This window comes from Thalia democratica, chromosome 4, assembly GCF_965202585.1.
Source record: "Thalia democratica chromosome 4, ktThaDemo2.hap1.1, whole genome shotgun sequence".
Lineage (NCBI taxonomy): Eukaryota > Metazoa > Chordata > Thaliacea > Salpida > Salpidae > Thalia > Thalia democratica.
The window spans coordinates 49,224,407-49,240,655 of record NC_139168.1 but is presented as its reverse complement, the minus strand read 5'-3'; the positions used below and the strand labels follow the sequence as shown (position 1 = coordinate 49,240,655).

Sequence of the window (16,249 nt, the reverse complement as noted above, 5' to 3'; positions counted from 1 at the left end):
TTTTGAAAAAAAAAGTTAAATTAGTTTTTATAACTCAGATTTAAAAAGTCCTACATTAAAGTAATCAAGTTATTTATCCCTTAAAGTTTAATAAAGCTATTGTTATAATATTAAAAAATGCTTACAATGAGTTATCCTAAATAAATATTTGTAATTTAAAAATTACTAACAAGTTAAAGAAAATATAAACTTTATTTAAATTCTGAAAGCCGCTGCTAAATAATACTTAAAGTACACAAGAGTTTATGTCTAATTTATACTAAAAAATCAATCGATAAATAACTAGGTAATATTTTACTTAATCAAAATAAAACTAGATTATTTTGTAAATATTTTGAAATATATAAAACTAGTGTTTCCTTTTCAAACTTTTCATAACTAATTCAAGCATTTAAAGTATGTAGTTTAAAGTTTAATTGATCAGTTAATTTACAATAATTTGTGTTAGTTTTAAATTAAGTTAATTTTGTATTTAATTATATATTAGTATATCTATCTATAACTATCAAAAAATTTCTCAAACATAAAAATTTTAATTAATAAAACATTTAAGTTAAAGGACTAAATTTTTACTAGACAAAATAATGAAATATGCTTATACATATTAATGTTTTAAAAACTGAAACCATTGTTACATGTTTACCATAACTTTATGTTGGCAAAAATAGATTTAGAAAAATTTCAAAAAGCTACGTAAAAAGTTTAATGTAAACTAGCTCGGATAAGCTAAAAAATAGATACAGAAACAAGTTGTTTATGATTATTCACTGATTTTGATGAGGTCTTTACTTAACTTAAATCATAAAAATTTTTAATAAATATAAGTTTTTATGCAAGCAATAGAGATTAAACTTTATAAACTAGTGTTCTAAATTTATCATATTTGTATAAAAAAATATTATTAAAACTTTAAAAAAATAAGTTATTATAAGTTTGTATAAAAGTATCTATGAAGCGTTCGTTTTGTTTAAAAAAGAATATTTTAATAAATACTCCTCTATACTACTTCGGATTTAAAATATCAGACATATTTGATTTAACTAAAAATAGAATATTTTTCTATAAATTTATTAAAAAAAGCTATTTAGTTATAGTAGTTTTAAAATACTTTAAATTTAGTTTGTGCATCAACAAGTATTCAGTATTCTGTTTCATAAGTAATAATGTCAACATTGCTATGTAAAAACAAAAGTTCAAACTGTACCTATAAAAGAAATGTTTCTGTTCGTATTTTGCTTTAGAAAAATTTCAACACTAAAAATTATAGAAGAAAACAAAACTTACATGAAGCTGAGATAAGGATCGTCTTCTTTGGATTACTTCAACGTTATTAGATCCTTTTTAAAACAAACTATACATCAATTATTAAATAAAAAAGCACGGTTTTTAAGATTAAATTTTTAGGTATTAATAGAAAGTTTTTATCTAAAATAGATTGAACTACTTATCTTAATTGAGTAATCTATTAACAAAAATGTCAAACAAAACAATATTGATGTGATATTAAGACTTTTACAAATAAAAACTTTAGTTTTCTATCATGATTATTTTAAAGATTAAAGATAAGCGTAACATATTTATAAAAGTTGTTTAAACAGATAAACTTGTTAAAGAGTTTTATTGAACGATAATAACTCTGTAGGTAGTTTAATTAGTTATATAATACTTATAACAACATAAAAAAATATATAACATTTTCTTCAATTTATATTACAAACTAACTTAATTTTTTTTTTTACTAATTCGAAAACTAACCAATTTTATATCTTCGGCTGTCTTCTTTGTTTTTAAATGTGTGTTTATTGTTTGAAAATATTGTTGGATTCTTTTTATGAAGCCTAATCTTAACATCAGACTTGCTACAGTCAATCTCAACAGTAGCATCATCTTCTTCATGTTTGTATTGGAACGGTAAATTAACTAAACTTGGCTTTTTAACGTTTAAAAATCTATTTTGGTAGCTGTCAAAATTGTACACTGAAGATCGCATTTGACTAAATGTCGTATCTCGGTGCTTCAGCTGCAGGTTCGTACGTGGAAGGTTCTTTTCAGGTAACAATGACGAGTTTCCTACTAAGGCGAATATTACTTCATTGTTTTTATTCTCAAATGAGTTGGGAGAGCCTCGTATAAGATTAGATTTTAACGGCCTCATCTCTTGATTCACACGAGATTTAAAATCTTAAAAGTAATAACAAAAATTGCTTAAATAGTTTATGTTAACACCTAAGGGCTATATTATTCATTTAGTAGTTAGATGCAACCGTATTGCAATACATAATTGTACATACAGATGATTATTTTTTAAAAAAATACTATTTATGACAAACAAACAACCTAAAGTATGAAAATGATGTCTTTGATTGTCATGAAAAATTTTGCTTGCAAGTTCTTTTTTTCTCATAGCCACCACCTCGTCTACATCGTTGTCTGTTGACGAGCTGCTGTCTTTAAATAAAGAATTAAAGCCACCTTTGTTAAACTTATAGTTTTTTGGTATAGTGTTAGAATTTAGACTGGAATTTAGCAGACTTCCTTTTTCTTGTTCTAACAGAATAATAAGTTATCAGTTTTTGTTAGCCTGAAAGTAAGTTTAAAACTTTTAGCTTAACATTTTTCAAGTTTTCCGTTTTATATATATATATAAAGTTAAAATAACTAATGAGTGTATACATATTTATAGATGTATTAAAACGTAGATAATCAAGTAACCTTCATTAAAAAGTACTTTTGAAAGCTCGTTTAAGTTTGAAGTTTTTGAATGTATTGATTCATTTGAGCTTGTTATTGATATAAGCTGCTTTAAGCAAGAATTTTTGACCAAAGTTTCCCTATAAAAGCTAATTAAATTAAAATTTTTAAGTTTTAAAGTTTATTAATTATAAAATAACTAACGTTTTTGCATGGATAGCTGAATCATTTTCTAATATTTCTGCAATTTAAAAAAAAAATTATATTAAATGTTTGCTTGTTATACTAAAACTATCAAATAAGACTAAGTATATATCACATACTAAACAACATTTTATTACAAGCATCTTAAACTCTATTCAATAAAGCTTGTCAAGTAAGTATTTACAGATGTTTTTTATAGTTTTATTCTACATCAACCATTAAAAAACGTTTAAGTTAGTTTTCTCACTGAAAAAGCGATTAAGGTGAAAAAATGAGAATTTTTCTTTTTATGTAAAACTTTAGCTATCAAATATTTATGCTAACATGAGATTAAAACGTTTAACTAAAACGCCATGAAATTGTAAAGAAAACTTTTAACTTAAAGTTATATCGAATCGGATGGAGTAGAAGTTTTATACAAAAAGTAATTTTATAATTTAGAATTAGTCTTGTAGATATTTTATTTAAGTAATGGCCAAGCCCAAGGTTTTTGCTGACCTTCATAAATATTAAAAAGATTCAAGTTTTTTACATTTCTAAACTTTTAGGTCAACATATCTCCTTACATCATTAAAAGTTTATAAGTTAACATTACATGCTTTGAATAATTAATCTTTTTAGATATAATCAGTCAGTTAACTGTAACTTAAATGTAAGTAGTAGACTATAAGTATATGACATGTTATAAACGCTTGCTTTTTAATTTGTTAGTTATATTTTAAGTAGGCTGATTCCTGCTGGTACACTTATACGGTCCGCTAGCCTATTTATATATACAAAACATTATGAAATATGCATTTAGCTTGATTTTTAGTATACAAAAGTGTTTAATAAAAGATCATTACATAACAGTTTGGCTTTAATTTTTTCTAATCTTTTACAGCGTAGCTTTTCATCAATACACGACCCACGAAAGATTCTTTCTCGTAAACTTGGCTAGTATATTAGATAATTTTTTAACTCTAGTCTACATATTTGATTGAAAGCATAGTTTTACTTATAAAATTATAAATATATATACACTTTTCAGCTCTTTAAAAATTCATATTTGTGTTTATTTTTCTGGTTTATTTTGTAATACTGAATACTTTTAATAAATATCAAACAGAAAATTACCTTCAGAAATAGTCTTGTTGTTTGTGATATTGGTACTTTTTCTAAAAATTAAACAAACGACGATGCACATAGATATTATAAAAAACATACTAAGAGAAATAGCAGTTGCAATCAATTTTTTATTGCTTTTGTCATTTTCAATTAACTCGCTATAAACGGATATTCCTAGAAAATAAATAAACTATGGAATTAAGCTTTTTTTAAGTTTATAATTTCGAAAGTATTTAATGTTTCTGTTAGTGCTTTTATATAATGAAATTGTACTGTAGAGACATCGACAAGGTACGCACACGCCTAAAATGCATACTAAACTTCAAAATAAGCATATTTTTTTAATCATGATACTTTTAAAATTAAATTAAAAAGTTATATGAACAAATAGAATATCTTAGTATGATAAAAAATATAAAACATACATTTTATGAGAAAAAAAAGTATTATATATTTACTTAAATTAGTAGCCATTAGCTACTATTTCGTGTGAAAAGGATACATTTATCTCTAAACTGTAAAGTACGCAATTAGCGTAAGTAACAAACTTTTGCCTTGGTTCAATATGCGTACTTTATCAATATCCTTACTAAATAAATTTTAAAAATTCTGGAATTATTTAAGTAAAAAAATAGTGTTATAAATATTATAGTTTTAGTATGAACACTTAAGATTTAGGCTAAATAGTAGATAACAAAGAAAAAAAAGCTGTTTTTTTAGTTGACTGATGTTATATTACTTGTTAGTTTTATTATAAGTGTTAATATAATATTAAGTTACTATTAATGTTTTAAGTTACGTATAAAACTATATCTGTACATAATATGCGAACTAGTTTAGGTTTTGATTATGAAACTAATTTTTAGCTGTTTATTTTAAGCTTTTTTTAAAACTGCTCAATTTAGAAAACTGCGTAGCATTTCTTTAAAAAATTAACGTTTGTGTTACTTATTTACCTTCAATGTTTTTAGATATATAATTTTTTAGTTAGAATGTTTAGTATCTACTAAAAAAAAGTGTCTAAGAGAAGTGTATTAGAAAATAAAAGTTACAATAGTTCGGTTATCTTGATACAGTATTTTAATAAGTTTAAACAAAGCTCAACCTCTCGTAGAAGCATTGACTACTGTACTTGGTTTTCCCCAACTGTTTTCAGCTATACCTAACACTTGAAACTGATAAAACTTGTTTTTGAAAATTTGATTTTTTTTGATAACATAGTAGCTAATGTTTTTCTTCACATGAGTTAAATATTGCCAGTAGCTTTTTTTTACGCTCTTAAATTCATTTTTAAACCTGTCTGTCAGAGCTACAAATTTTTATTAAGAAAAAAGTATTTCAGACAACTGTAATTGTTTACTTATTTAATTTTACAAAAAACAATTTTTGATCATAAAAACTTTGTCTATTTTAGTTATTAAAGCTGACCTATTGTTAGGAGCTTGTCTTTGTTCAATTAGATATCCTGTCACATTGTAGGACTTGGGAATTTTTGTCCATTTCAAAAATATAAGACCATTATCTTTTTTTCCACAAAAGAAGCTAGTCGGCGAAGGAATTTTTTTATTTTTTTTAAAGTTCTTTGCTTCATTATCTAAAATGTATAGTTCAAAAAAATTTTTTACTTCTTAAATTAGCGACATTGATGATTTAATCTTAAAATCTTAATAACTGGTTAACTTCTAAGATTTTTTTTTTTAATTTTGTGTTACATACATTATGTCGCCTTTTAAAATTCTACATCAAAAAATTTCTAAATAGCTCTTAAAAAATTATTTTTATTAAATTCTTATACTTTTAAATATTTTTTAAAAGCTTAAACAACTGAAAAACAAATATTTTGCAATCTAAAGCAGTACGAAAAATAAATAAAAAATAATGGATGAATTGTTTTAAGTTTAATTTATTAACAAAAATTGTTTTTGTATACAAAAAAATTTGTATATATTATTACTAAAAGTTTTAAACAAATGTAAAAATTTATTGTACTTACGTAATAAAATTGAAACAGTTTAAATATACTATTCTTGTAAAATCTAATCATTATATTCTTTATCTTAAGCATTTAACGTAAAAATAATTTTTCTTTACTTTACTTTATGTTAGCAGTTTTAGTTCTCCACATCTAAAATTACTAATTTCCAAAACATCTAGTTGTATTTGTTTATACTCATTAAGTTATACTTTTAATAGGGGGGCGAATTTACTTTTTGTTTAACTTACTTAATGGACTTCAGACATTCCTAAAACACATAATCTATCTATGCACAGTTTTTAAATAATTTAATGAATCGCACACTAACAAACCATCCATCACTATCAAATAAGTGATACCTTTGAAAAAAACTCACTGAAAATCTTGAAATGATAAAAAAGTAATTTTGGCTTTAATGACATTCCTACGGCCGCAAGCCGCTCCACTCGCACATGCACAGCATACAGTCAGCTCAGTACAAAAGCTCTAATTTTATGCTAAAGTCACACTGCTGATTAATTATTTAACATTTAAACGTGCAGCATTGTAGGGGAATCACCTACGTCATGACACGAAAAGAAAAAAATAGACGGATGATTTCGCGCGAAAATGTGTAAACTTTATTTGTATGATAAAATAAAGAACATTTTTTAGATAAGAGTAGTATAAACTAAAAAACTAAAGTTTTAAGATTAAACTCTTCTTTTTTAGGGAAACATACGTTCTATACTTTCTTTTAAAATATTTACAGAATTTACTAACGCTTAGCTTCAAAAATATATAAATCCTAAAAAGGTTAATTATAATTATAAACTAAAACTAATAAGAATATTTTTTTAATTTTTTTAATTATGGTTAACAATTTTTTTAATATAAGCTTAAAAGTAAAAATAAAGTTAATCAAATATACAAAACTTTACTCTATAACTTCTTATATAAACATTAAATCGTAAGGTATGATTAAACATAAAGTTTACGATAAAAAAACTTAATAATTTTTTCGAGCTAAAATTTATTGTTGTCGCCTTAAAGTATATATTTGTTTTAATCATTCATTAGCTGCTAAGTAAACAACACTAAGCTCGAAGATTAGCATTATAATTGGTATTTAAAATTAAAAATTGAAATTTTATACATTTGAATTCTAGTATTTTAAACTGTAAATAAAAAAGTATATGACTAAAAAAATGCCTTATTGTTAATGTTTTTAAATATTAAGAATAAATTATTTTAAATTCCTAATTTGAGTAATACAAGTTTTGTTTTATTTAAAATCTCCAAAACTACTTTAGTTTTTGATAAGTTAATATAAAACATAATCGATTTACTTCTTGAAATTTAGTCACAATCGTTACAAATAAGCTTAGAATTTTCTTTTTACCTGTAGTAACAGCTTGAAATGTAGGACTAAAGTAGCCAATGCCTATTTTGTTAACAGCAACAATCGATACGTCGTAAGTCGTCACTTCTTTCAGCTCAGTAATATTTGCTGATGTCGGACTTTTTCCAAATTTGTTACTGACCTGAAATATTTTCCAGGTGTAGTTTTTACCACCATGCTCTTTGTACCTGTAAAAAGCATATAAAAAGCTTTTATAAACTTAAAAAAAAAAACTATTCACAAAGTTTCAATATTCCTAAATACAAAAAACTTTAACCTTGTTTCATATATTTATTTAGATAATTGTATTAAAAAAAAATTGTAGCATAAAAGTTTAAAGCAGTGCTTCTGAACCTTTTTCTAGTGGCGGAACCCTTTTCCAAAGTTCAACTCTTCCGCGGAACCCCTAGTTTTAATTTTACATAAAATGTTTAATTAAATAAATGTTCTTTTTTAAATTTCGAAAGGCTTCGCGGAACCCCTGAGAGGCGTTGCGGAACCCCATTTCAGAAGCACTGGTTTAAAGGATTGAAAAATTTACACAAATAACAAAGTTGTATCTAAAAAAAAACAAAAACTTAATATCGAAAATTCAAATTTTTATTAAAATAAATTAAGACAAACAAATTTTTAATTAACGAAGGAGTTTTTTACCAAATTTGGTAGCTTTGTCTATATCCTCCATTAAAACCAGGTTTCCATCCAACTTTTACTGAAGACGATGTCGATGATATTTCCTCCTGGTTTTCAACAGCATGTGGTGTTGTATCTAAAACAAAAAGTCATACTAACATTTTCGAAAAATATGAAGCTCTGTAGCATCTTGACTAGCGTTTTTTTCTAGTTTTGTAGTTACTCAGATGATGTTCAATGTTTACTAAACAGTATCATGTCGACTTCCTAAATACAATAAAGAATGCAAAAAGGTTTAGCCTCGTTACATTTTTTATCTATAATATTTTGAAGAAAAATTAAAAATTAGTAAAAGTACTAATATAACGACCTTAGATATGCTTTAGTCTGACATAATTTAAAACTAAGAAAAACTTTCTTTGAAAAATTTCTGTTGAACAGTTAAATAACAGTTTCCTTTTTATTAAAACTTTAATACATTAAACTTTGTAGCACTTTCTAATAAAAACTTACTAAAAACCCTTTTATCTTATACTTTTTCTTAAAAACTAAAAAGTATACAAGATTTTTTTAAAATGATTTTTTTAAAGTACTATCAAAATGTATTAGTCAAGTTAAATAAAACTAAAAAAGGAATCATAGAAGTGTAATAAATTTTAAAGTAAAATATTTTTACTGAGTTAACTGTATGCTTTAAACAAAATAAAAGCATATATAAACTGGAATTTATAAATAAATAGTATTTATGGGCTTAAAAACAACTTATTACAGAATAAATGATGATTTTAGTTTAAACAATTCCTTTAAATTAATCTTTAGAACAAAAATAGGAAAACAATGGTATGTGCTTACAAAATTTAATTTGATAAGGTATATAAAAGTTTTTTACCTCAGTACCAATTACTTTTTAAAGTCATAAAATCTTTGTTTAAACACAAAAATAGAAATAAAAAAGGTGAATGTTTTATCTTTTATTCACATAAAATAATTCATTTAATCTTGAAAAGTGCAGATAACGTTGTTAAGACAAAAAACTAAACTTATTAGTAAGTATTTTTTTAGGAATAAAATAAATTGATATTAAAATAGTAAAAAATAGTAAAGTACTATAACTGTTTAAAGTTAAAAAAAAAGTTTAACACTTTTAAAAACTTAGAATATTTTTTTATTACTGGTAAATTAAAAAAAAAATAATTTAGATATTTTTTGATAAATAACTCTATGACTTAATTCTTTGAATATTCTACAGATCGGTTTGCTCTTATTTTTGAATGAAAAGATTATCAAATGTGTATCAACTGTTTTTTTTCGTGTGATTATGTAAAAAGTTTCTTTAAACAATGAGATACAACTCAAAAACTACTCAAACAAATAAATTACTGAGTTTAATCTTTATATTTAACCTTTTTAGTATCAGTTTGATTTTGAACACTATAAGACTGTTTTTTAAAAACATTTTAAGTGAGTTTTCTACAGTGTTTATAACCATATTTTTTAACTTTGAATTCTTCTATCGGTGTTTGAAGCTTTTGTATAATTTAGTAGAAAACAAGATTTGAAAAAAAAACCATCTATCTCAAAACCTTATAAAGATAACTTAGTATTCTCAATGGAGACTTGTTCAAACTTACTGTTTACTGTGATAAAAACTGATGTTTGTATTTTTCCTACTATATTTGAAACTATACATCTCCACTCTCCGTGGTGTTCTTTGCGCAAAGAACTTATATATAACCTTGAATCGTTGTATGTAAACGATACTTGCTTTTGTTGTTGTGTTAAGCTTGAAACCTGTTTAATAGTAAATAAATTATTAAAATAGTGTTATCGTATAATCTAAAAAAACAAAAAAAAAACGTTTATGTTCCTAAAATGTATATAGCATGTATTGTATATTGTATAAAAATGTCTTAGTATTGTTTTAAATCTTTTAACTCAAATAGTTGTTTTTTAATTAAACAAGATCATTTAGTGTTAACTGACTTTTTTCCATTTTACTTTGCATTTTAAGGAGCCTTGCGAATCATCACCACTGCAAGGAACAACAAGCTTTTTGCCTTGTTGTGAGAGATAATATTCTTTTGGTCGTAAATAAAATTTAGGAGGCTTGACCACTATGACTTCTGTTGGATTTGACATACCTGAGCTACCTCGTATGTTTCTTGGGGAGCAAGAATACTTTCCATGGTCGTAGATGGTTACCGTAGAAATTTTTAAACTAAATTGCGCAGTTTCCATGTACTTGTGTTTTTCGTAAGGCAAACTACGGTGCTGGTCTGTCTGTTTTGTATAAAATAAAGAAATAAACGTAAAAAATATTGATCTTGAAATAAAACAAAGTATTAAATGCTTTTTAAGTCAATGGCTTATATCTCCATAGCCAAGACCTTTTTAATTTTTTTAATTTATACTTATAGTTTTGCTCTCATGCTTCATGTCTTAGTACACTAATTAAATAATTTTATTTACAAACACTTTTTATATAAAAACTAAAAGTTTTATGTTATTAAAAAGTCAAACTTTATAAACCTTTATATTAATGTTCAGAGAAGGTCGGTTTTATTTACAGTTCAATTAGTTTAATAAATAAAAGTTTTTAATCTTATCAAAAAAAGATTACAAAACTTTTTTCCATTTATTTGTAGATAACTAGATGTTTAGTTTGCTAAATAGAAAGATATGAACTTTAAAAATCTAACCTAAAACTTTATGTATCTAAATATATAAAAATACGCTTATTTTTTATAATAACAACGCTTTCTAACATTCAAACCTTAAAAAGTTTAAGCTTTTGATTATTTTTAAACCAATCTACACTGGTAACAGGAGGCACAGATAACGCAGGGCAGTCCAGAGTAATGGTCAGTCCTAAACCAGCGTACTGAGTGGCTGGTAGTTGAAGCGGCTTAGCCTTGACTGCAAGTATAGCAAAGTTAATCTACATTAGTTATCTGCTTAACATATTGCTTTTATAAAGAAATATACTAAAGTAGACTCGAGCGAGTAATATTTTTCTATAGAGGTTTAGATAACAAAGCTGATGGTCGTATTGATTTTGCGATGTTTAGGAGCGATCAAAAACAAATTTTGCGGCACCAACGCGGCGCCTCGAGTTGCTATGGCAGCGAGTAATCGGCTTTCATCCGACTAGATTACTTTTCCAGCCTTAATTCTTTTTCTATTTTGCTAAATATACATGCAACGTAGCTGCATATTAAAACAGATCGATCTTTCACTTTATCTAGTGCCCTTTTTGCAAAGGTTACTTCATAAACTTTATCAGCACTTTATAACAAAATGAATCATTTAACGTTTTCAAAAAATTTATATATTTAGTTCAAAATAAGTAGAATGTTACCTTTGTTGTTTTTTTTTATCTAAAGTTTTTTGAAACATTTTATTTTTTTAAAAGTTTATTTATCCTTTTATAAAATCTTTTAGTGGTCGACCTAAATTTAAAAAATAGTTTTCTTTTAGAAATACATAGCTTAAGAGTAATTCTTTTTACAATGACTTTTATTGTTTCCATTATATCTAAAACAATTAGTGTTTTAACGTTTTATTCACATGTAAAACATAAATTTATTTTACTTTAAGTTTAAAAGAAAGTCCATGTATAATATATGTAAAAGGAACAAAATTTTACGGACAAAAATACATAAATTAGCTTATCTAATTTGAATAAGTTTTAAAAACATTTTCATAAAATTTTCTAAAAGTTACCATAGTAGACGTCTAAGAGGTTTTAATTAGATTTTCGCAAATTTTTTTTTAAAGACATCTTTGATTTTAGAACTAATTACACCCTTAAATGGCAACAAATAGGTTTGTTAAATAAAAATATAAATTTAAAAGCTATCAGAAACTTAAATCTTAATAAATAAAAAATATTGCTATATTTTTATTCCGTAAACTGGCTTTAAAGAAAAATATCTAAGTCACTAATAAAATAATAAGCGAAGTAAAAACCTCTAGTTTACAATAAATACTATACGCTACTTGTTCTCAAATTTGTTTTAGAACAATTTGGTAAATATCTTTGAAAATGGTTTTATAAAATATAATCTTTGTTTTGAAATTATTTTTTTATTTAAAAAGAAATTTTATTCAGAAGTTAATATATTAGTTTAAATAAATTTAAAATTTTATGAGTTATTAAACTTTTCAATTCTGCTTATTGTCAATCAATAGTTTTTCTTATATAAGAATACTTAAAACCAACACTGAACAATCAAACTGATAGATGCTTTTGTTGGTTCTCCAACACCATTACTTGCAACACAAGTTATGAGGCCACTATCGTTTGACCGAACTTTGTGTATGAACAAATCTTCACCTTTATCGTCAAAATTACGTCCGACCGAATACGGACTAATCATCGTGTTGTTCAAATACCAACTGTACATTTTTATTCTCTTGTTAGTTTTTTCTTAACTGTTCGAAAACATGCTTACTAGTAACCAAGTAAGAGAGATCGTTTAATTTTTAGTTTAGTTTTTTTAACGTGAATAATTTGGAGACATTACATTAGTTTTACATGTGTTTGTTGAATTTTTGATTGTAAGCATTTATTAGATAAAATTTGTTTTTGTTTAAGTAAACGTCTAGTGTATTACTATTTTGATATCATATTTAACAGTCAATGTTAATTTTTATAATTTTTATTGAACAAAAGTAAAACAAATTAATACCTATACTTTATCTGTGTCGGATACCCAACAGCTTTACACTGCATTTGAATTGTATCACCTTCATTTACTTCACCGACTTTAGGTTTTGTCACAAAAATAGGTGGTGCTGAAAGTCAAAAAAGTATGCAGTTATATTTCAACTAAGTGTTAAAGCTTAGAATTTAAGAAAAGATATATAAGTACATTGTTTTTTTTAGTAATACATTTTTTTAATTTCGTAAAAAAAAATTATAAACTGTTGGATATAATACCTCGCACTAAAACATCAACATGAGTTTGAACTTGACCCTGCAAGTTTGTGGCTTTACATGTGTACCTGCCAGTCTGGTATGGTTGTAAATTGCTGAGAATTAAAGTTCCATCTTTAACATCAACTTCATTCTATGTTAAAATAAAAGATTTGTTTTAAGTGTTGACCAACTAGTAAGATTTAAGTACAACAAAAAGTTAAATAAATAGTTTTGTAATTCAATAAAAGTAGCAATTCAAATTTTAAATACAAGATAAAAAAGAACAATTAAATACAAAAAAATAACTTTATTAAGTAACACCAACTTTTTACTGCTTGCTTCATTTAGTTTTTATCTATAAAAGTGTTAATTTGCCAAAGTAAAATTTTAAAACACATTTTATCTTTAAAACATACTAATTTCAATATTAAAGGAGACTGGTCCTTCATCCAATTAATATCTGGTTTTGGGTTTCCCTTAGCCGAGCACGGTATTGTGAGTGTTTGACCTTGATCAAGCTCGTAGATTGATTGTGAAGGATATGAGTCGAAGTGCGGGGTTGCTAAAAATAATGTTGTTACTATAAGTAAATAAAGTAATGTCATGTTTTTTTAAGTTCTGTAATTTTGATAACTCAAGCCTAAGTTATGTCATAGATATCGGAAATTTTTGTTATGTGAAATTTTTTATTTCTAAATGTACACAACTACGTAAACTAATAATATTTTTATTAAATGAGATGCCAATATATTTTTTCTTTATCTTAGTATTTGCAATTCAAAAAACAAAAAAATTTGTTTAAAAGTGCAAGTAATATAAACCCAAAACACTTATTTAAAAGTTTTAATTTTCAAACTAGTTTTTGTTATCAGTAAGCTGGTCGTACGATCTTTTACAAAGTGGTACATAATTAGATTAAGCTGTAGGTTACTACAAAAACTGCTAATTAAAATTAAAACAAAGACTAAAATTTGTACACTAAAAAATCTTAAAATCCGAAATGAAAACATAAAAATATATAAACTACTACAGAAAGACTTTAATCTCAATTTAACTGCTTAATTTAACTTTAATAGTTTTGTAAATTTAATCTTCTTTCAGTTTAAATAACTGGAAGTAGCCTTGTGAAGCCAATTAAATTATTAAAGTGTGGAAGATGAATTATTCATTAATTGTTGCTGAGGGGTGACAAAAACATTTCAAAATCTTTCCACTTACCTTAAAACAAGTGAACAAAAAATGAGGTTAAAAAGATAACGAAATATTCCTGCTAATAATTGTAAATTAAATATTTCATCAGAAATTATAATTTATTCTGAAGATAAATTGACTAATTACGTTTTCACTTCAGCTTATATTAGGAAGGAAATCGTTTATGTTTGTTAAATATTCTTTAAGCTTTGTAGCATAAGTGTTTTTCCCTTTTATTTTAAATCTAAATACATATTTTAAATACTAATCTCATTTTAAAAGTACGTTGTATTTAAAAAACCTATAGTATTTAATAAACTTCTAAACAACAGCAACCTTTGTTTTTTTAATTCCCGAGAAAAACTTTCTATTTTTACTCTACTTATGCTCTTATTTAGCAGTTAAAGTTGAAAAAAGTTAAATTTAATAAAATAGTACCTGTTTTAGTCAAACTGTAATGATGTTTGTGTTAGTGTTTAAAAATTACTTTATTTGACTTTTATGGTCTTTAGAAAAATATTCAAAATTACATTAAAAATATATATCTTACAACTTGTAATTTGTTTATTTATGTTTTAATTTTTTTTCTACACATAATAAAAAATGTATTAAGTGAAAAACTTTTTGAATAGTTTATTATTATTACATAAAAAAAAGGAGTTTCATTTATACAGGTAATATGATTGAGATAAATTTTTTTTTTCATATAAGCTTTGTTATTAAGAAATTATAATTGTGTTTTTTTTTAATATTTTAAAATTAGGAAAATTAAAAACAAAATTTTATAATAAAAAGGACTTTAAATAATTTGTAAAAGTGAATGTTTTTTTAAGTAATAACGCGTACTTAATTACAAAACATTGAATATATTTTAGCTGTTAAATTTCAGATTTTAGTTTATTGTGAAGAAAAATATTGTGGTACGTAAACTTGAAAAAAATAAAGCTCAGTTTTGCAGTGAACGTTAATCAATAATACTGCTGCTCGGTATATAGCTCAAAAGAGCTGCCTGCAATGTGTATATGGTCGGAAAATCAATTTGCCAATTGCAATAATCTTCCGATAGTAAACAGAATGGTAGGCGATTAAAAAAATTAACCCATTTGTATGTTGATTGTCGTTTTAATTGCAGATTAAGTACACAACTAAACGGAATACTTAATAGTATAGCATATGTAATGCTGCTTCATTTGATGACTGTAAAAAGAAAGCTATGTTTTGTTAATAATACAATTATTGACTTTGATTTACCATACTTGCCAACTGAATATTGAAATTCAGCCATTATAAAGAAGGAAATTTGGCCGTATAACAAGCGTTTAAAACTCTTTGACCTTCTACTAAACGATTCAAAGATTTAAAACTATATATTAGCTTATAAAAAGCTAAAAATATCTGATAAATATTTTTATATTTACAAAAAAAGATAAATGTTTGTTTCAAACACAGACAAACATGTTTACCTAAAACAATAGATGTAAGAAAAAAGCTTTGTATTACATAAAACTAAACTCTTTAGTAGAACAAATATTTAAAGCTTTCTTCTTAGAAACATTTTCTACGCTTTAAAGACGTGACAACATAGCTTTAAGTTCAGTAAAAATTATGAAAGACACTAAAGAGAAAATACGATATAATATCGATCTTTACTAGTGACAACTTGCAATAAAGTTGGAAAGTGCCTTGACAAGCTATCAATAAAAATAGCTTAAAATAATACTGTAAATAGCAATTAGTATAACAAAAAAGCATAGAAAGTTTTTTTGCAACTTTTATCAATTAAAAACTATTTGAAATGTAACTAGTTATTGAGTTTGTCTTTATTTAACACATGCTAATTTCTTACCTGATTTTTTTAGTAGTGGAATGTACGAGCTGGTTTTACAAAAAGTATCAAAAATTAATAACAAAAAATAAATGCAAGAAATATAAAATTTCGGTTTAAGGTAAGTTATATTTCTTCCCATATCCAACTAAACCATACATCATAAGATTATTTTATGTATTTATAGAATTTTACCGCTTAGTAGCAAATTTAACCAAGTGAATTTTTTCATTATTTAAAAAACCTGTTTATGACTGTATAATTACTATGTGTAAAGATTTTTTACGTCTAAACTAAAGTCTCGTTTTATATATTTGATTA

At 24.7% G+C, this 16,249-nt stretch overlaps 1 protein-coding gene and 1 long non-coding RNA gene across 2 annotated transcripts; both read right to left on the bottom strand.

Moving 5' to 3' along the window:
• Positions 1 to 2,077: 2,077 nt before the first annotated feature.
• Positions 2,078 to 2,821, bottom strand: LOC145835268 (uncharacterized). Its single transcript, XR_014369846.1, has 3 exons — positions 2,713 to 2,821; positions 2,338 to 2,547; positions 2,078 to 2,181 (listed from the first exon to the last, which is right to left on the bottom strand). It is a non-coding gene; the product is annotated as an uncharacterized LOC145835268 (long non-coding RNA).
• A 943-nt stretch (positions 2,822 to 3,764) lies between these two features.
• LOC145833424 (protein turtle homolog B-like) lies at positions 3,765 to 15,388 on the bottom strand. The gene is made up of 11 exons (XM_082940601.1): positions 15,355 to 15,388; positions 13,329 to 13,474; positions 12,934 to 13,063; positions 12,683 to 12,788; positions 12,214 to 12,389; positions 10,765 to 10,907; positions 10,133 to 10,271; positions 8,013 to 8,127; positions 7,359 to 7,546; positions 5,431 to 5,596; positions 3,765 to 3,831 (listed from the first exon to the last, which is right to left on the bottom strand). The coding sequence occupies exons 1-11, from the start codon at positions 15,386 to 15,388 to the stop codon at positions 3,765 to 3,767; spliced, it is 1,410 nt and encodes a 469-aa protein (XP_082796727.1).
• Between the last annotated feature and the right edge of the window lie 861 nt (positions 15,389 to 16,249).